Genomic DNA, 22144 nt, shown 5'->3' on the forward strand with positions numbered 1-22144 from the left:
ACAAAAAAAAACTTTTTTGTATGGATCGTTAACAATCGCCAACCCTCCCCCCCCCTAAAGTGTTCACGTGGTTTATGGATGATCTCCTTACAATAAAATTACAGTCAAAAAACACAAAAAATGTCGTTTGGCTCAAATTATTTCAATATTCAAAATCAAGGTTGTCACTCAGGGAAAATTTCATCGCCATGTAAGTTGCCCACAGCGCTCAGTTGAATCATAAGCGATAAGAAATGCCCATTAATTAAGAGAGGACTTGAGACATAATCAGCAACAGCAACAACGTCACATCTCCGATTATGTCTTAGAATGGATCATTTTATTGTTGGTAGATTGAGGGGGTAGTTAGGTAGCCTAGTGCTAACGCTTCCGCCTTGTAAGTGGGGATCGGGGTTCAAATCCCGGCTCGGACCAAAACAACTGGTGATCTTTTTCCTTCTGGTTTCGATTGCATAGTCATAGGTCATGGGAAAAAATACTCTATTGTACAAGGGCATATGGATGGTTTAACGTTACGTATATTACGCGTAGATAGTAACAAAATGACAAATGTTACAAGAAAAGGGCTATACAAACAATAAAAAAAATCAAATGACGCGTCACGTAATATCTCCAAACGCCAACTCAATCTGTCTACAACTGCATACCAAAATCAATTATTCAAGCGCTAGTCAGTCGAGATTACTTATTTTTCATTGATCACAAACCACGACAAAACACATTTCCGTATGGTACGATGACCTATTCTAAACCATTCCCTTTTCACAATTTATAGGTAAACATACCTTGATCCATTGTTTCCGTTGACCGGAAGTGAACCAAGATCAGCTAGCAATACAATTTTTGTTGAGTGTGTATTCACAATGTAATAACTTTTTAGGCTTGCACAACACTTTTCAATCAAATAAAAGTTAACGAAGCACAGTAAAGCGAGGTACTATTGATATATTTGGTTCATTGTTTAAATTACACAAAATATCTTATCTCACATTAGAAAAAAAAAACTTGAATCCCACTTAAGAAGAGAGCGCATCACGCACGCACACTTTCGAGATCGTACTGAAAACTACTAACTAAAGTGACGTCGTTCGCCATCCGATCATAAATGTGTGTAAATTTCTCGAGCACGACTCTTTCACAGAGTGTGGTATATTAGGAAAATGTGTGCACCGACATGTACGGCACAAAAGTGCGGGGCCGGTTCGGAAACACCGTACACGAAGATCACCACAAAACGTATGTACATTAGGGTGTAATATGGTTATATGAAAAAAATAAAGTTGTCCAAATTTAGTGAGCACAGCAACTTTTAAGTTCCTCTTGGGGTCCTAAACAACTCCCTAAAGTTTGGGAACGATTGGTTAAGTCCCCACTTTGGGCAAAGCGATTCAATTTTCCATATAAGTTTTTTTTGGGGAAACCCATTTTTTTGTATTTTGATATTTCAAAAATCCACGTTACACGCTATATTAAAACCGGATTCATATTCGGTTGCTCTGGAATGTGCTATACAACTTTCCCGAAGAGAGTATGATGCTAACTTGCTCCTATAAAAAGATACAGCGTATTCAAAACTCGCCAAAAACGTGTTTTTTGCTCGAAAATCACGTTTTGACGAGTTTTGAGGACGCCGTATTTTTTTTAGGGGGGTTTAGGGCATCTTTTTCCCATACAAATTAAATCGCTTTGCGCAAAGTGAAGACTGAAAAAATCGTTCGCAAACCTTGGGGAGTTGTTTAGGACCCCAAAAGGAGCTTCAAAATTGCTGTGCTGGAAAATCGATTTTGTTATTACACCCTAGTGTACATGTAAGCATGCTGGAAATCGAAGAGGACCTAGTGCGTCGGTGTTTGTGGATAGACTCTTCTCTGCATGTATTTAGATGGTTCAATGTTTTCCTTCCTTTCTTTCATTGCTCTTCGGGCGGAACGTCCCTCTGTCTCGGGGCATATGCATCCGTTTTCGTCGCTTTTTGGGATAGCATAGAAACGATTCTCTAGAAAAATGCAATTTTTCATTTAATTAAAGCGTATTTCGAAAATTGTATGTCGAGAAAAAGACTGATAATAACATATTTATTGTTCAGGATGAATCTTTTTGTATGTATTTGCAACAAATAACATGTCCTAAAAGATTTAATTTTTATGTTGTAATTTGTTGATTTATTCGCTACGATTATTTGTTAATTAACACTTTATGATCAGGTCACGGAGAATAAAAAATAAAAGTTTGTTATTAAATCAACAAACAAAATGAAACATAAATAAATAAAAGAGTTCCGAGATCCTAGAGAATGGCTCATAAGAAATGAACGAATAAATAAATTAATGCTATGCACACAAACGTTCACATGAAGAGATTCGTATGAAAAATGCTTATCAACCGTCAGTAAATATTACTAAAGTAAATATTATTAGTTTTCTTTAAGAACCCATAAATCATCCTCTACACTAACAACTTAATGCATAAAAAACTAAAAAATCCCAAAATCCTTATCTAAAACTGTGCAAAAAACATGTTGAATAATGGCTGATAAGTCTTCTAACAGAATCGAAAAATGTTGGTAAAGTTCATGTAGGCAAGCGTCGTTTTCAGCATACAAATGAAGCACACATGTGTTGAGCTTCGGGGATGCCTACTTTCAGCATTCATGCGACAGCGATGTGGCTTGGCTGTTGTATGGGCTGATTTAATATTTACAGAAACCATGTTAGTTGGTAAAACTGTAGTTCTGTTGATGAATGTGAATGAGATGTAAGCGAAACCTAAACATGAAAGTTGCGAACCATTTGCTGCTTGAACTCGAATCGGGTTTTTGACAATTTTCAAATTCAATCGTTCTAAAAGATCAATTGCATTTGTAACACTAATGTTTGCACCTGAATCTAAAAGACCAACAATTTTTTCTTGAAGGAATCTCGACCGTTGTATGGGGGCAACGAGAAGGACTTGTGTTAATTTGAAAGACGCGATTAAAATAGTTGAATTCTTGGGACGGCGGCAGGGATTCTTCCTGGGTCGCCCCGGAGCTTAGTTTTTTGGACTAGAAGATCGATAATTGTGCTTATTTGGACAAGTCTTGATTGTGAACGATGGCTCACCACATGCGAAACAAAATACATTTCTTGGTTCGAGGCAATTTGAATACCAATGTCCTCTTTGCTTACAATTCCAGCAAATACTCAAATCAAGTGTTTTCTGTGCTAAATTTGAACTCTCAGGCCTATCTTCCCTTGCTTTCTGATGTTGGTTTCGGTTTTGAATTTGTTGTTGTTGTTCGATTTGTAAAGTGCATTCACCTCGTCATCTGAGACCTCTTCGTATTCTTCGTCTAAATTCGTTTGATCAATTTGATTAACTGTAGAAAGTCTTTGATTACCCGAACCGAGCTGAGGGAATAACCCAGGTTCGAGACTATCGAAGTTGTAGCAGCACTGTGATAGCTGATCTAGTGAACTAATCGGAGTCAATTGAAGTCTTTTTTTGTAAGAAATCAAACTTGTTATTAATCTTCTCATTGAAAAGTTCCGGCGACAAAATTGGGCGAAAAGTTCACCGCCCGGAGATCGCGAGTTGGCGCGAGCGAATGAACACCGCGAAAAAAGATTCAGGGTGCATTGGGGTTAAATGATTATTTCGTCATTCGGTTTAATTAGAAAATAATTATTTTTTCATAAATATCGCTACTTTGATGCGATGTAATTAATTTTTACAGTAAATTAGGCATTGTTACATCAAATTTGACCATTCAAGCGCACTAGAATGGCCAAATTTTAAAACAACAATGTTTGCCAATTTGACCGTTTTACCCCCAAATCCCCTTGTAGAACAAAAGAAAAGTTCATCCGCGGTCTGTCTGCAGCGCGCTGTTTTGTTTGCTAGATCAACATTTGGAAATGTCGAACGTTGAAGGAATCCGCTCAAAAAATGGAAATTAACCGATTTCAAATGTTTTGGCCGCAAATGAAAGGTAAGCGTGGCTAATTTCTGGAGCAACATTTGAAAGGGGCGGTACGACATTGCTCTTACGGCCTTTCAATACACGCGTTTAAATGGGACGAAAGGCCGTAAGAACAATGTCGTACCGCCCCTTTCAAATGTTGCTCCAGATGTTTGATTCCGATCTGTAAAACTAGTTCTGGCGAGGGCTCTGGGCACTGCGGCAATCGATTTTACCGGCGGGTTGCTTCCAGTTGCATTTGATTTGAGGAGAAGGTTTTTCTATCCACCAGGGGCTTTTTCTGGGGCAACAGTTTCGGTAATCCGGAACTTCCGGTAAATTTCATAGTTGCAGTGTTGAGCATAAAAAAACAAACTTTCAACCAATCTTTCAAAACCGTTTTTTAAATGTATCTGAGTCTTGAACTGAGTACAATAAATCCCTAAAGTGCGCTCTTTTGGGGGGCACAAACCGAGGAAGAGCGCAATTCTGGGGAGCGTTATTTCGGGGTTTGAGCGCAAATCGGGGGAGCGCTATTGCGGGGTTTTAGCGGGTGGGACGGGATTTTCTTTTTTAATGTACTTTAAACGAAACATTTATATAAGGGGTCATCCACAAAACACTGATAAGGGGCCATCCTCAAATCTGGGTATCCAATCCCAATGACATTTTGTACGACCAAGTAGGATTTAAAATCGATTTTTAAATCAATTTGAAAAAAATAACATCGCAACTCTTCTTGACAAAAAGGTCTTACTTGACAGCGGACCGTAGTTTATCCATCAAAAAAATGTTGCCCTTTTCTATTTTTTGCATTTCAATGAAAGAAGTGATCATGAATGAGTTTTAATCTGTTTTTTATCGTTGCACATAACAATTGATATAGGTCTTTACGACCCTATTGTTCGTCATTACGGGGTTTATTTTCCGGTACCGTCTGAGATCATGATCAACGGAGGTCTATATGGGTGAATTAACCATCGGTGTAGCTTCAGGTAGCTTCAGTGAACCACGATGGATACTCTGAGGTACGTTAGATTGTTATCGATCATCCAAGAATTCCCGGAAGTGATGACCTGATGATCTACCTGATCAACGGGGGTCTATATGGGTATATCAACCATCGGTATAGTTTCAAGAAGCTTTAGTGGACCATGATGAACACTTTGCACCATGTTGGATTGTTATGGGTTTCCCAGGAACTCTCGGAAGTCATGGCCTGGATATCTACCTGCGCAACGGTTGTCTATATGGGTGAATTAACCATCGGTGTAGCTTCAGGTAGCTTCACTGAATCACGATGGATACTCTGGGGTACGTTGGATTGTTATACATCTTCTAAGAAATCCTTGAAATCATGACCTGGATATCTACCAGATCAACGACGGTTTATATAGGTGAATTAACCATCGATATAGCTTCAGGTAGCTTAAGTGAGCCGCGATGGATATTCTTCGCCATGTTGGATTGTTATGGGTCCTCCAGGAACTCCCGGCTGACTTGACTTGATGTGTGACTTGATGACCTGACCTGATGATCTCCCTGATCGACGGGGGTTATATGGGTATATTAATCATCGGTATAGCTTCAAGCAGCTTAAGTTAACCACGATGGATACTCCAGGGTATATTGGATTGTTAAGGGTCACCCAGGAACTCCCGGAAGTAATTGCCTGGATATCTACATAATCAACGGTGGTTTCAGATAACTTTAATGAACCACGATTCAATGAACACTCTTAAGTAATGGCCTGGTTTAAGCAGACACCCATGCCATGACTTCCTGAATTTCTGGATAACCCAAAACATTCCAACAAGCTGCAGAGTAAATATCGTTGTCTAATAAAGTTACCTTAAGTTATATCGATTGTAATACACCCATGTAAACCCCCGTTGATCAGGTAGATCATCAGGTCATAACTCTCGGGAGTTCCTGGAGAACCCATAACAATCCAACATGGCGAAGAGTATCCACTGTGGCTCACTGAAGCTACCTGAAGCTATACCGATGGTTTATTCACCCCCGTTAGATCAAGGCCATGACTTCCGGGAGTTCTTGGTTACCCAGATTTGAGGATGGCCCCTTATCAGTGTTTTGTGGATGACCCTTTATATAAATGTTTCGTTTAAAGTACATTAAAAAAGAAAATCCCGTCCCACCCGCCAAAACCCCGCAATAGCGCTCCCCCGATTTGCGCTCAAACCCCGAAATAACACTCCCCAGAATTGCCCTCCAAAAAGAGCGCACTTTGAGGATTTATTGTTCTCAGTTACATTTAAAAAACGGGTTTGAAAGATTGGTCTAAGTTTGTTTTTTATGCTTAACACTGCAAATATGAAATTTACCGGAAGTTCCGGATTACCGAAACTGTTGCCCCGGAAATAGACCCTGGTGGATTGAAAAACCTTCTCCTCAAATCAAATGCAACTGGAAGCAACCCGCCGGTAAAATCGATTGCCGAAGTGCCCAAAACCCTCGCCAGAACTAGTTTTACAGATCGGAATCAAAAATTAGCCACGCTTACCTTTCATTCGCGGCCAAAACATTTGAAATCGGTTAATTTCCATTTTTTAGCGATTTCCTTCAACGTTCGACATTTCCAAATGTTGATCTAGCAAACAAAACAGCGCGCTGCTGACAGACCGCGGATGAACTTTTCTTTTGTTCCACAAGGGGATTTGGGGGTAAAACGGTCAAATTTGCAAACATTGTTGTAATAAAATTTTGCCATTCTGGTGCGTTTAAATGGTCAAATTTGATGTAACAATGCCTAATTTACTGTAAAAATGAATAACATCGCTTCAAAGTAGCGATATTTATGAAAAAATAATTATTTTCTAATTAAACCGAATGACGAAATAATCATTTAACCCCAATGCACCCCTGAATCTTTTTTCGCGGTGTTCATTCGCTCGCGCCAACTCGCGATCTCCGGGCGATGAACTTTTCGCCCAATTTTGTCGCCGGAACTTTTCAATGAGAAGATTAATTCAAGCTTCCCTGCACCGTGCGGTACACGCGGTTCGCTTGTACCTCGGGTTTGCTTTGCGCCTGCTTTGTTCGGTTTACACCCGTACCCGACTCACACGAACCCAAGGGGTTTCCAGCGTCGTGTCAGACTGGTCACTAATCCGGAATTACTTGGAATTTGAGCAAGTAATTCTGTAATTCCGGATTTACTGAGTAATTCCAGAGTAATCCTGGTAATTCCTAATAATCCCGGTAATCCTGGTAATTCCATGATTCTTGTTTGTGAAAATATACTTCAGAAAATAATAAAATATTGAAAAATAACGGTTAAAAAGATAATTTCGATAAACCTTTTATGATTCTATTTATTGCCTATTAATTTTCATGTAAGAATCCAAAGTTATAGCTAGTACGGAATCATTCGGATTTTGAGTAAGTAATTCAGTAATTCCAGAATTACTCCGCAATTCTGCAGTAATTCCTGTAATTCTGGAATTACCTAGTAATTCCGTAGTAATTCGAGAAATTCCATAGTTACTCAGTAATTCGTGTATTTCCCATCAATTCAAGTAAATCGGCAGAATGCATTTTGCTTTTCCTTGATGCTTTTAAGGTTGTAAGAAGTACAGAGCGGATTCGGAATGTCCGCAAATTTGGATGCTCTCTAATTCAAATGTATTCGGATGAAAAACAACTCAAACGTCAAAATCAGTTGTCAAACTGATGTTGATATTTACCCCATTATTCGACGATTTCCAAGTAGGGAGTCCAAGTTTCCCGGAAAACGGAAAAAATATATTATTTATTCCCGGGAAATTTTTGAAAACGTCATAAAATCTATGTTTTCTTTATATTTGTTATGTTTTTGAAATCATACTTTTAGCTCAATACTATTAATAGGATAGCACTTTTAGATTGTTTTAAAGATTTTTTTTTGTTCTTTGTTGTGCTTTGAATTTTTAATGCACTCAAACGTCAAAATCAGTTGTCAAACAGATGTTGATATTTACCCAATTATTCGATGATTTTCAAGCAGGACGTCCAATTTTCCCAAGTTTTGAGTTTCCTGGAAAACGGGAAAAATATTTATTTATTCCCGGGAAGATTTTGAAAAAGTCATAAAATCTATGTTTTCTTTATATTTGTTATGTTTTTCAAGCTTTAAATTTATAGAATTAGCTCAATACTAATAATATCAATCTAAACAAGGATAGCAGTTTTAAGATAGCTTAAACACATTTTTGCTGTTCTCTGTTGTGCTTTGAATTTTATATGCACCACATTTCGAATTCAAATTAAATAAGTATTTTATAAATATTTATTTTTTAAATTATTTCTATATGACATGACTAAAACAGCTTAAAAATTGGTTTAAGATGTATAAAAAACAAAATTGAAACAAATAAAATGGTTTCAATTTATGTAAAATTTTAGAAAAGATTAAACATATTAATTGTTTAAACCGGGAATTTTGTGCACTGTTGCCAAGCACGTGGTTTTGTGCGTTTGACAACTGTCATTCAATCCAATTCCAAAGACTTTTCTCAATATGCTGGAAGCTAGGCAGTAATTCCAAGTTATTTTTTAAAAATTTGAGCAATTCTAAGTGATTTCTGGAAATCCCAAGTAATTCTGGGAAATCAAAGTAATTCATGACATATTGCCAGTAATCCTGGTAATTCCATTTAGACTGGTCAGTAATCCTTGATGCTGGAAACCCCTTGCACGAACCGAGGGTATTTTGGTTCATCGTACCAGCGCACCACGACACTCTCGGTTCGCCGCGTCGGTTTTGTGTCTGGCACTCACCCATGGCATATGAGCCAAGGTGCTTCACTCGTTACGAGCCGAGGTACTTGCCGTGGTACGCGCTGGCGGTACAAAACGGGTTCAATACCACGACACGTACCACGGCACGCTGGGTTCATGCCATGGGTGAGTGCCAGACACAAAACGATGGGGCGAGCCGAGAGTGTCGTGGTGCGCTGGTACGATGTACCAAGATACCAATACACAAATGGGTGCGTACCGAAGCTAGAAAACCAAACCCGCGGTGTGCGTTGGCACTGGCGCATGGGAAGCTTGGTTGTTATGAAAGATTTTCAACTTTTGTGTTTCATCAATCTTATACGAAAGATTTTGGAAAAGCCTTTCCATATCTGCCTGATAGTAACTAAACTTTTCATTCCCACGTTGTTTGCGTTCACGAATTTGATGTTCGATATCATTGTCTTTGTTAGGATGTTCGTATTGAAGTTTAAGGTAATAAACAAGATGATCCCAGGTTTGAAACTTTTCCCAATACGTAAAGTACCATTTTTGAGCCTCTCCTGTGAAAAACAGGTATGCCTTTTGAAGAAGTTGATCTTGACTAATTTGGTATGTGTTCGCCAGGATTGTAACTTGTCGTACAAAGTCGCAAACTGATAACGATCTTGTGCTATGCTCACCACTGAACTGCACGGGCCAACGTTCAATTTTTGTTCTCAAGTAGTTGTTCTGGTAATTGTTTTGATTTTGGTAATCTTGAGGGTCTTGATTAATATTTCTGTTTCCGGCGTTAATTCCGGGATTTTGTATCTCATTCGGTACGCTGTTGTTTAAGAATGGAAAATTGTTGTTGATCACCCCGAGCATGGGTAAATAACAAGGAAATGCGTAATAATACCTTTCTCTGGTATCAATACCAAATTTTGGTATTCCTGGACCCTTTAAAATTTGTCTTAAGGATTATGCAGGAACAAAACGTGCTATCATACCAATTAAAGGTATTGTTTTGATATTGCAAAATTGCAGAATTTGTCAATGGTCGAACACCACATTTTGGTATTCTTTGGTATTACAGTGTTTTATCAAATTCCTCTGAAACTATGGGAAATTTTTGACCAATTTTGACAAAATAATTAATTTTGCGCTAAAATGATGTCTCAAAGCGAATGCTTTCATTGAAAACCGGAAATTTCAAATTTGATTTCAAACATTTTTGATATACCCCCTGAAGAAATGACTTGAAGAGGAGCGGCCGTGGCTGACTGGTTACGGAGTTCGCTTTGTATGCGAATGGTCCTGGGTTCGATTCCCATCTGCTCCTAACGAGAAAGTATAGGAAATATAAATCTTGAAACTCTGAACATGAACGAAAAATCAAAGTCGCTCGAGTCGGGGTCGATCCCCCGTCCTTTGAATTGGTAAGCAAAAATGCTAACCACTAGGCCATGACGACTTGGTGAGCGATGACTGGAAATAGGAATACTGTTGCTATCAAGTATATACGCGCTGGGTCCTTGTCCATTTGACAAGGGTTCGGAAGTTCTAAATAACGTTTGAACCCGATTGGTGCAAACGTTCTTCAGGGCGGGGCTTGTCGATAAAGCTGAAGTACCTCGCGCTCGGCTAGCCAGCGTTGAAATGGGTCACCGAAGCTCGGCAGAGCTAACACCTTCCAAATGCCTATGCGAGTTATTTGCATGTATAGAATGTGTAGATCTTAAAATACATGGAAACAACTCAATTTGTAAGAAGCGACCGCGTGGTCCCGTTTGGTTGATTGCACACACACACACACACCCCCTGAAGAAATGACTTGAAATTGTGGAAAATTTTCTAAGTCAGGATGGCACATTTTGGTATTATTTTGGTATTAAAGTGTTTTCTCAAATTCCTCTGAAACTATGGGAAATTTTTAACCAATTTTGACAAAATAATTAATTTTGCGCTTAAATGATGTCTCAAAGCGAATGCTTTCATTGAAAACCGGAAATTTCAAACTTGATTTCAAACATTTTTGATACACCCCCTAAAGAAATGACTTGACATTGTGGAAAAATTTCTAAGTCAGGATGCCACATTTTGGTATTATTTTGGTATTGAAAGGTTTTATCAAATTCCTCTGAAACTATGGGATTTTTTTTTAATAAATTTTGATGAGATAATTAATTTTGCGCTAAAATGACTTGAAACCCAAAAATGTTAAAGCTGATTTTCATTTTTTTTTTATATACCCACTAAGATTTTTTTTAAACGTTGAAATTTCTCTAAGTTGGGATAACCAAATACTTTGAAAAACGAGTTAATCGACAGATTATAGAATTTTGGTGAATTTCAATCCAGTTTCATTTTAGTAACACTTATTCAGCGCCGTACCTAGGGGTTGGCGCAGTTGGCGACCGCCGATGATTGTACAAATTTGTCATGTTATTATAAAATCCTAGAAAGGTATTCAGAACAAAAGGGGCGCCAAATTTTAAAGTAGGACTACAAAATAACTCGGTAATCTTGGTCGGAATATTACAAGTATTACTTATAACACTTGGGGCGCCAAAATCAACTATTTCAATAATTGTACCAGAATTAAATTTAAAATTCAATTCAATTCATTTATCAAAGGGGCGCTCAAGTGGCAAAAATTTCAGGGTTTTATAACAATTCTTTGAAATAGCTAGAGATTTTATATTCCAACTACAGTATATAAAATTCAATTTAAATTTCACCATTTTTCCAGCATCAGGAACCATCAAGCTTTTTTATGTTTTGAAGTATTTTTTTTATATAATCAGCTATTTAATTGAAATTTACACATTTCTATTGAAAATCTGAAATAAAAAGAATAAGATATTTCAAGTTTAAAGAAAATGGAATTTGAGATATTTTTATCGTTTTAAATGCAAACTTGTGCGTTGGGATTGGCCTACGTTTTCGAAATACTGAAGTGTTTAAATTGAATATTTCTAACACAAAAAATGCTTTGACTTTTGTTAAATTTCTAGCAAAATATTTTTTTTTCAACATAAAAATGTTGGTTTTTTAAGAGCACATAAATTGCTCTAAATATATTATATTCTGCTGCTTGTATTCAATTGCTTGTAGCAAGAGTGAAAAAGTAAAATTTGGGTGTCTTCGACAAAGTTGCATAGATTGGCATGCCCACCAACTTTTTAGTCGTAAAAGTAAAATATTATACAATTTCTTGTATAATTTTGATTTGCAGAAACACCATTATCGCGGACCCATTAGATTTTAAACCAAAGCAAAATTCCAACTCCAAAAACAGCAATATTTTTTGGGAAAACACAAAGTTCCACTTAATTTTGCTTCTAGGGTCAATAATTTGAAGAATGTTAGTAACATTTTCCTTGAAAATTTTTGTTTTGTTATGTTTTAATGGAATGGATAAAGTTGCTTATCTTTCACATACATTTTTTTTTATTTCATGGATTCCATGTGTTGGGCTATCCAGTGTAATTTCGCCTAAATTTTCACATTTACACAAACGGTTCTAAAAGCTTTGTGTGTAGAGGGTGACTATTCTCGAGATTTTCAATTTCCCGGGAATCGAGAGTTGAATTTGGAAATTTCCCGGGAATTCCCGGGACCTGGTAGTGTTTATAACTATGCTAATAGTGCCAGTAATGTATAAAGAAAAGTTATAAATGTGTTTCTTTTCAATGAATTCAGTTACGATTTATTCATGCTTATTTAATGAAACGTTAATTAGTAGCCTCATTATTTTTGGGAACTATTATCTACTTCTTGATTTTTTTCTGAATCTGCAATACAACTTATTGTATGAACTTGTTTTTAGATTTTTGTGAAATAACAAAATAGCTAATATATAATTTCACAGTATCGGGATTTTTATAATATAATAAATAGCGACTCAAAACAACAATTTTAATACTTTTTTTTCTTTTTTAAAACTGTAAATATGCATTGAAGAAATAGTGATCCGGAAAACCCGAATGTTCACATTTGGCGGTCTTTACAAAGATTTCCAGTTTTCCAGGCTAACTGATAAGTATGCTTTAAGGTTAATTTTGGAGTCCATATGATTTTAAGTTTTCCCAATTATAGTTATTGGAATTTTTAATAAGTTAAAATTTACACTTTCTGAATTAGAAGATAAGAGAAGCATTGGTTCATTCGAACTTGAACATCTTACATTGAACACCCAATGTTCTGAACAATTTCGAATTTTCAATTTTTTTTTATTTGTTTATATAATTTTGCTTCGACCAAATTTCCCGGGAATCGAGAGGTCCAAAAATGGCGATTTCCCGGGAATTCCCGCTCGTCACCCTCTATTTGAGTGTAATGGTTTTTATACAAAATTTTAAGAAACTTTAGATGTCGAATTTGCCTTTGTTTGAAGCTATGAATTTTCAAAAAACAAATTTTAGGAATTTTATATCAATCAAAAAACACAGTCACAGAGAAAAGAAATATTTTTTCAAAAATAAATTGAAAAAAAAATAGTTTCAAAAGGAATCCATCCAAAAACAAATTTGAAAAGGAGTCCATTTTCTAATCAGTTAAACTATTTTTTCAGGAATGCAGGAAAATGCTGATACAATGAAATTTTAGCTAGGTCAGATCAAATTCTGTTTAAAACGATAAAACAACACTGCTATTTTCAGTCAACATTAATCCTAAAGCACCTTTTCGTTACAACCTATCTGTATTGGAAAGATTTAAATCGATTTTAATGGTTTAAAAATAATAAAACATTAATTTGAACATTCTTCAAAGAATTAAATTGTGGTTGGATTATTTAGCTGTTATATTTATTCAATCAATTACCATTATATTATTAAAACTCTTTGAAGCAATCGCTGAAAATTTAAGTAAACATATCAAAATGATGAAAAATTTGGAGGGGCGCCAAATTGATGCTTCGCCAAGGGCGCCATGGACCCTAGGTACGGCTCTGCACTTATTTTTCAATCTTGTTATTTTTCAGAATCTTCAAGAACTTCAAGCACAGGCCGTTCATCAATGACAAATGCATTCAATGTGGTGAAGAATATCACTAAGAACAACATGGAATCATCAGGTGAGTAGATTTGGCTGTTGCATATGGATCATTTCCGTTTTTTCACTAACTGCAACTGTTGCACTAAAAATGGTATGAAAATACCAAATTTAGGTATTTCTTGTGCAAATACCAGCGACCAAAATGTCCTCTTGGTTGCCCAGTAATAGATGGTAAAATACCATGAAATCATACCAAAATCATGTATTTGGAAGACCACAGGAATACCAAAATCTGATTTTCCAAGGGCGCGGGAATACCTAAAAATTAAACCATGGCAATACCAAGTTTTGGTATTCAAGCAATGTTAAAAAATCCAGAAGACCTCAACTTGGTATTGAAATGGTTTTATTTTAAGGTATTATTTTACCCTTGGAATAACATGGTTTGGTATTGTTGTGCCCTTCCACATACTAGACTTTGGTATGATTTCATGGCATTTTACCATCTATTACTGGGCAACCAAGGGCACATTTTGGTCCCTGTTATTTGCCCAAGTAATACCAAAATTTGGTATTCCCGTGTTATTTACCCCTGCTCGGGACGGGTGGATTGGGTTGATCTCTATTGTTCCTGTTTATCTCGGGTCTTACGCGATCGTTTGGTGTAGGTGGTAAAGTTGGGGTCGGCAACAACTCCAAGTTGCCGAAGTAATCATGTACTGATTCCCTGACTACGTCTTGTATCATTGCCAGGGGTGTGCTTATGGGTAGATTTGAGTAGATGACATCTACTTAGCTGTTTGCTCTAATTTATTTATTTTTATAAGGAAAAATATTCAATTTAAACAATATTTTTGACCAAAATAGGGCTTTCTCCAAGTTTCACCAATTTCTAGGGTCAATTTTGATGCGCCCTTTAGTTTTTTTTCAAGTAATTTGCACTTTTTCTGGAAAGTCAACCGAACATTTCAGTGTCCCAGTGAAGTGCTGTCGCAGTTAGTCGCAAAGTCGCCAAGTCGAGGAGCGATTTTTTTTGAAAATTTGACTGGAGGCGCCCCTACGACTTAAAAAATTGTATACAAATTCTTAATATGAAAATTTGACTGGATGGCTGAAAAAATCAGGGGTGTGCTTATGGGTAGATTTGAGTAGATGACATCTACTTAGCTGTTTGCTCTAATTTATTTATTTTTATAAGGAAAAATATTCAAGTTAACAATATTTTTGACCAAAATAGGGCTTTCACCAAGTGTAACCAATTTCTTGGCTCAATTTTGATGCGCCCTTTAGTTTTTTTTCAAGTTATTTGCACTTTTTCTGGAAAGTCAACCGAAGTCGCAAAGTCGCAAAGTGCAACATCATTTTGTTAAACTTGCGATGCATATGTTTTTATCGGTTATCCGAGGCGGACGCAAAAAATTCTTATTATAACTATAGGTTCACACTTCACACTTAGGAGACTCGGAAGGCGGAGTTTTTAAGCATAAGCATAAGCATAGGTGCTCACCCGCAGTTGCTACTCCGTTATTGACCAGGACCTCCAGATGTTACATCCACGAGCCGTGGAAGATGAGTGGGTGCTATCTTTCCTCGCTTCGCAACTTCTCAAAGGCTCCTATCATGCTGATCAATACCGGCGCCGGCCACGACCAGTGGTAGAGTCACAGGGAAGTGGAGGGGAATGTTAGTCCGATACTTGAGTGATAGAAACCGCCCAATCGACTGCTTCTTCGACAAAGTATCACATGAGTTTTGAGGGGGTTAGTAGATGGGTATGAGGTCAGGATTCACGAGTGGCAGTGATGTGACCATGAGCATTTTGTTTATCGGTTGAAAAATTTAAATCTTAGGCAGCCGGCTGCGGAAAGATAAATTATTGATTAGTTAGAAAGTTTTTTTTTGTCCGCCTTGTGGGCAGATATTGGGGTTAGTTCACCTCGACCGTCCTAGCGACTATCTTTTGTGATTCCCTGTTATACTCTTAAGGCTGCAATTTTGCTCGAATCATATTGAGAAGAATCAAGCTATCTGTTTACAGTCTTTTTTTCCAATGCACATATACACTGGTAGAGTGCGCCTGAACGCAGTGCGTTGAAGCGTGGTTGTGCGAAAGGAAGAATTCTCCTCTCGTGTTTTTTGAGTCCGAACACTCTTCGTTTCTGTTGCGCATCTTCGGCTTGTTGACCAGTCAACTATCTTCCAAAGTGCACAAATCAGTCGAAGCTAAGTAGTTGTAGTTGACCTAGCGAAGGAGAAATGAGCAACTTTTGAAGAACTGTTGTGGCTCGCAGGCTGTTGATAGCCAACTTTCAAATGATGAGGACGGACGGGGACTGGAGCGGTCCCTGTTGGCTATTTTTAGATCTCTCCCTTTGTCATCAGTTTTTTTCGGCTCTCTCGTATTGACCCGACTGTCGTCAGTTGGCATTGGAGCTCTTCGCCGAGTAGTCCATTTTTGACTAACTCGAGGTTTCTCCAAAGCGCAGACAGCAGGGAAAGAAAAACCTGTACTGATTTTGCGGGATGACCAAAGCTCCAAAGCTGCCACCCGAGGATTGAACCTCTGACCTTCCGCTTGTTAGGCGGATCCCGTAACCACTCGACCACGGGAGGTTGGCAAAAGTTTTTTAATCGAATGCGTGCCAACTGAGCAGTAGTGCTGTGGGCTGGACTTATCAGTCTATTTTTACTAATTGTACAATTTAGATAACGCGTGCAAATTTCAAAAATAGTAAATAAAAAACGGTTTACTCTTCATAAAATCGATAGTTTGATGAGTTAATACTAGAACTGCCAGTTGGAATAAATTATTACGATCCACGATTATCAACAAAAAGAAAACAGGACACTACGTAACCGATTCTAATGAAATTAAAACAATAACTTAAACGAACTAAACCAGCGGCTTGCCTTCCAATCAACGATGATAAAAGAAGGACTTACACGTTGCAAAGTAACCGCGAGGTCTCGCTACTCACAATCGAATAATAAAAAAAATGCGAAAACGCGCGCTAATGGTCTATCCTATATGTCAGCGCGAAAAAAAAAGCAAACCAAAAAAAGAACATTTTAATCGCGCGATTCTTTTTCAACTGACGACGATTCTGTTTTCGCTCCATTTTGTGTGCCTCTGCGGCGCACACACACACCGATGAAACCTCTCGAACATTCGGAACTCTTCCTCTTTCCGCAGTCGTCCCAATTCCCCCAAAAACGCGCCCGAAACAAAGCAAACCAAAAAAAGAACTTTTCAATCGCGCGATTCTTTTTCAACTGACGGCGATTCTTTTTTCGCTCTACTTTGTGTGCCTCTGCGGCGCACACACACACACCGATGAAACCTCTCGAACATTCGGAACTCTTCCTCTTTCCGCAATCGTCCCACTTCACCACAATAACGCGCCCGGAACGAAGCAAACCAAAAAAAGAACTTTTCAATCGCGCGATTCTTTTTCAACTGACGGCGATTCTTTTTTCGCTCCACTTTGTGTGTCTCTGCGGCGCACACACACACACCGACGAAACCTCTCGAGCATTCGGAACTCTTCCTCTTTCCGCAGTCGTCCCAATTCCCCCAAAAAACGCGCCCGAAACAAAGCAAACAAAAAAAAAGAACTTTTCAATCGCGCGATTCTTTTTCAACTGACGGCGATTCTTTTTTCGCTCCACTTTGTGTGCCTTTGCGGCGCACAAACACACCGATGAAACCTCTCGAATATTCGGAACTCTTCCTCTTTCCGCAGTCGTCCCAATTCCCCCCAAAAACGCGCCCGAAACAAAGCAAACCAAAAAAAAAGAACTTTTCAATCGCGCGATTCTTTTTCAACTGACGGCGATTCTTTTTTCGCTCTACTTTGTGTGCCTCTGCGGCGCACACACACACCGATGAAACCTCTCGAACATTCGGAACTCTTCCTCTTTCCGCAGTCGTCCCACTTCACCACAATAACGCGCCCGGAACGAAGCAAACCAAAAAAAGAACTTTTCAATCGCGCGATTCTTTTTCAACTGACGGCGATTCTTTTTTCGCTCCACTTTGTGTGCCTCTGCGGCGCACACACACACCGATGAAACCTCTCGAACATTCGGAACTCTTCCTCTTTCCGCAGTCGTCCCAATTCCCCCCAAAAACGCGCCCGAAACAAAGCAAACCAAAAAAAAAGAACTTTTCAATCGCGCGATTCTTTTTCAACTGACGGCGATTCTTTTTTCGCTCTACTTTGTGTGCCTCTGCGGCGCACACACACACCGATGAAACCTCTCGAACATTCGGAACTCTTCCTCTTTCCGCAATCGTCCCACTTCACCACAATAACGCGCCCGGAACGAAGCAAACCAAAAAAAGAACTTTTCAATCGCGCGATTCTTTTTCAACTCAGACTCGGAAGGCGGAGTTTTTTCGCAAAAAGAACGATACCTGTGCATTCTTTAACGAAACCACAAGTTTTAAGAGGGCCACGTTATAAAGTGTTACGTCAATTCCATTTCATTATCGATTGTTGTGCGCACTCAACTTTGTGTTGCCCCGAGAGCGAGAGAGGTAGACTCGCTTACCAAAATGGACAGATTGAAAGAGTGGGCCTTTTTTTCATAGCTTATTTTTATTAGGTCCTTTTAGGTGCTGTGACCAGGTTAGGACCAAGGATCAGAAGTACAAAAAATAAAAATAAATAAATAAAAAAAAAACGTCTTAAATGATCATTTTCTCGTGCCATGCGTGCCAACTGAGCAGTAGTGCTCACATCAATCTGTTCCTCGGGTGTCTTGCACTGCCTCAAGCGAACTCTGTACTCTCGGTAAATGTACCACAGCTCCGACTCGCTGTACAGCTTCGGTTCGCCTTGATCCTCCTTCGGGGTTGCACCGGCACCGGCGCCAGTATTATCTGGACTTCTTCCTGCGGGACGAGGATGCTTTTCTTCCGTCCCGACGGACGGCACCACTCCAGGTAGCGGAGGAAAATCCGCCGCGGTGAACGCGGCTCCAGCCGGAGTCTGTTTGTCCTTCTTCCATGCTGGCGGCTTCGGCTTGGTCGCCTGCTGCCTCAACTGGATGAACTGCGCACGTTTGGGACAGCTGCGGTCCAGACCCTCGTGAGATCCAGAGCAGTTGACACACTTCTTGGCTTGGGCGGTTCGACTGGTCCCACTTTCTTTACCTTCATACTCAACTCCTTGAGACTGGTGTGTCCCTTGGGGAAGAGCACGATGAAAGGCGTCTCATCGATGGCGGGAAGTTGTTGCTTCCGCTTGATGGCGTGTACTGCCAAGACGTCCAGTTGATGTTCCGTCTTGAGCAGCTCCTTGATGTAATCTGGTTCCACGTTCGTGAGACCTCGCAACACTACTCGGTGCGGTCTCGCACTGCGCTTTCCGTGCGTGTAGAACTGCACCTTGTTCTTCATCAGGTGGGCTTGCACCGTGTCAAAGTCGTCGCTCGAGAAGCACGTAATTTTGGTGCCGTACCGCGTCAGTTTGTGTTCCGGTTGGACATCACATGACGATATCACCTTCGCAAGGCTGGCGAAGCTCGTGTCTTTCACCACCAGCGGCGGCTGCTTCTTCTCCCCGGCCGACTTTCCGGGTGCTGGTACCACGGGGGTGGATTTTACTGCTGCTGGGTTCGCATTGTTGTTGTTGCTCTTCTCCGCTAGCGGGCTGAACTTGTTGTTGCTGAGCAGTTTCTCTACTTCCTGGCCATTGCCGTCGTTGATCTCCTCCTTAGGGCCCTTACAGAGTGGACGCTGCAAGCGACGTTACAAGCGACGCGATTAATTTGACAGGCGAAGCGACTACGCGCGACTCATTTGCGGACGGCAGAAATCGCTCACCTATTCAAAGTAGAAGCGATTTTTCGCTGCGCTACAAGCGACGAACAAGCAACTGTCAAATTGGTCGCGCGACCGACCTGTGCAAACCGAGGTCAGTCGCTTGCAAATCAAGCGATTTAAATTGATTCTGATGTTTTGTTCAGCTTTTCGCTATTCAAATTACAAATAAAATGGGCAGTAGAATTGTTTAATGCAATAAATAAAGTTAAATGTACTGTACTTAAAAAATTACAAAATGGTTCGAAATGAATTTTAAATTGTGAATAAAAAATCAAAAATAAAAAAATCAAAATTCTTCATATTGGCAGGGCATCTCAGAAAGGGTCCACCGAAATAATTTGGTGGCCACTGGCCACTCCGGAACCGGTTCTGAATGTCCTCCGGGAAACCACCGAAGTGGCCAAAATCTGATAAAAGCAAAACCAGTCAATATTGGTATCGAAACTCTTCATTTTGGAAGGACATTTCAAAAATGGTCCACCAAAATAATTTGGTGGCCACTCCGGAACCGGTTCTAAATGTCCTCCGGGGAACCACCGAAGTGGCCAATATCTGATCAGAAGAAAACGAGTCAATGTTGGTATCAAAATTCTTCATATTGGAAGGGCATCTCAGAATGGGTCCACCGAAATAATTTGGTGGCCACTGGCCACTCCGGAACCGGTTCTAAATGTCCTCCGGGGAACCACCGAAGTGGCCAATATCTGATCAGAAGAAAACTAGTCAATGTTGGTATCAAAATTCTTCATATTGGCAGGGCATCTCAGAAAGGGTCCACCGAAATAATTTGGTGGCCACTGGCCACTCCGGAACCGGTTCTGAATGTCCTCCGGGGAACCACCGAAGTGGCCAATATCTGATCAAAGCAAAACCAGTCAATATTGGTATCGAAATTCTTCATTTTGGAAGGACATCTCAGAAATGGTCCACCAAAATAATTTGGTGGCCACTGGCCACTCCGGAACCGGTTCTAAATGTCCTCCGGGGAACCACCGATGTGGCCAATATCTGATCAGAAGAAAACTAGTCAATGTTGGTATCAAAATTCTTCATATTGGAAGGGCATCTCAAAAAGGGTCCACCGAAATAATTTGGTGGCCACTCCGGAACCCGTTGTAAATGTCCTCCGGGGAACCACCGAAATGGCCAATATCTGATCAGAAGAAAACTAGTCAATGTTGGTATCAAAATTCTTCATATTGGCAGGGCATCTCAGAAAGGGTCCACCGAAATAATTTGGTGGCCACTGGACACTCCGGAACCGGTTCTGAATGTCCTCCGGGGAACCACCGAAGTGGCCAATATCTGATCAAAGCAAAACCAGTCAATATTGGTATCGAAATTCTTCATTTTGGAAGGACATCTAAGAAATGGTCCACCAAAATAATTTGGTGGCCACTGGCCACTCCGGAACCGGTTCTAAATGTCCTCCGGGGAACCACCGAAGTGGCCAATATCTGATCAGCAGAAAATGAGTCAATGTTGGTATCAACATTCTTCATATTGGAAGGGCATCTCAGAATGGGTCCACCGAAATAATTTGGTGGCCACTGGCCACTCCGGAACCGGTTCTAAATGTCCTCCGGGGAACCACCGAAGTGGCCAATATCTGATCAGAAGAAAACTAGTCAATGTTGGTATCAAAATTCTTCATATTGGCAGGGCATCTCAGAAAGGGTCCACCGAAATAATTTGGTGGCCACTGGACACTCCGGAACCGGTTCTGAATGTCCTCCGGGGAACCACCGAAGTGGCCAATATCTGATCAAAGCAAAACCAGTCAATATTGGTATCGAAATTCTTCATTTTGGAAGGACATCTAAGAAATGGTCCACCAAAATAATTTGGTGGCCACTGGCCACTCCGGAACCGGTTCTAAATGTCCTCCGGGGAACCACCGATGTGGCCAATATCTGATCAGAAGAAAACTAGTCAATGTTGGTATCAAAATTCTTCATATTGGAAGGGCATCTCAAAAAGGGTCCACCGAAATAATTTGGTGGCCAATGGCCACTCCGGAACCGGTTCTGAATGTCCTCCGGGGCACCACCGAAGTGGCAAATATCTGATCAAAGCAAAACCAGTCAATATTGGTATCGAAATTCTTCATTTTGGAAGGACATCTCAGAAATGGTCCACCAAAATAATTTGGTGGCCACTGGCCACTCCGGAACCGGTTCTAAATGTCCTCCGGGGAACCACCGATGTGGCCAATATCTGATCAGAAGAAAACTAGTCAATGTTGGTATCAAAATTCTTCATATTGTAAGGGCATCTCAAAAAGGGTCCACCGAAATAATTTGGTGGCCACTGGCCACTCCGGAACCGGTTCTGAATGTCCTCCGGGGAACCACCGAAGTGGCCAATATCTGATCAAAGCAAAACCAGTCAATGTTGGTATCGAAATTCTTCATTTTGGAAGGACATCTCAGAAATGGTCCACCAAAATAATTTGGTGGCCACTGGCCACTCCGGAACCGGTTCTAAATGTCCTCCGGGGAACCACCGATGTGGCCAATATCTGATCACAAGAAAACTAGTCAATGTTGGTATCAAAATTCTTCATATTGGAAGGGCATCTCAAAAAGGGTCCACCGAAATAATTTGGTGGCCACTGGCCACTCCGGAACAACCGAAGTGGCCAATATCTGATC

The 22144-nt window shown here is 39.8% G+C and overlaps 1 protein-coding gene across 2 annotated transcripts in view; it reads right to left on the reverse strand.

The window, feature by feature from the left end:
• Positions 1–22144, reverse strand: part of LOC6048537 — a 145785-nt gene that overhangs the window by 115046 nt on the left and 8595 nt on the right. The window contains exon 1 of one of the 2 annotated variants that reach the window (XM_038253610.1): positions 786–1123. The exons of the other annotated variant lie outside the window; for it this stretch is intronic. Within the exon in view, the coding sequence (XP_038109538.1) occupies positions 786–795 (10 nt within the window). The 5' untranslated portion in view covers positions 796–1123. Of the gene's footprint in view, positions 1–785; positions 1124–22144 lie in introns of those variants that run through there. 2 annotated transcript variants of the gene reach the window in all.

Source organism: Culex quinquefasciatus, chromosome 1 (genome assembly GCF_015732765.1).
Source record: "Culex quinquefasciatus strain JHB chromosome 1, VPISU_Cqui_1.0_pri_paternal, whole genome shotgun sequence".
NCBI lineage: Eukaryota > Metazoa > Arthropoda > Insecta > Diptera > Culicidae > Culex > Culex quinquefasciatus.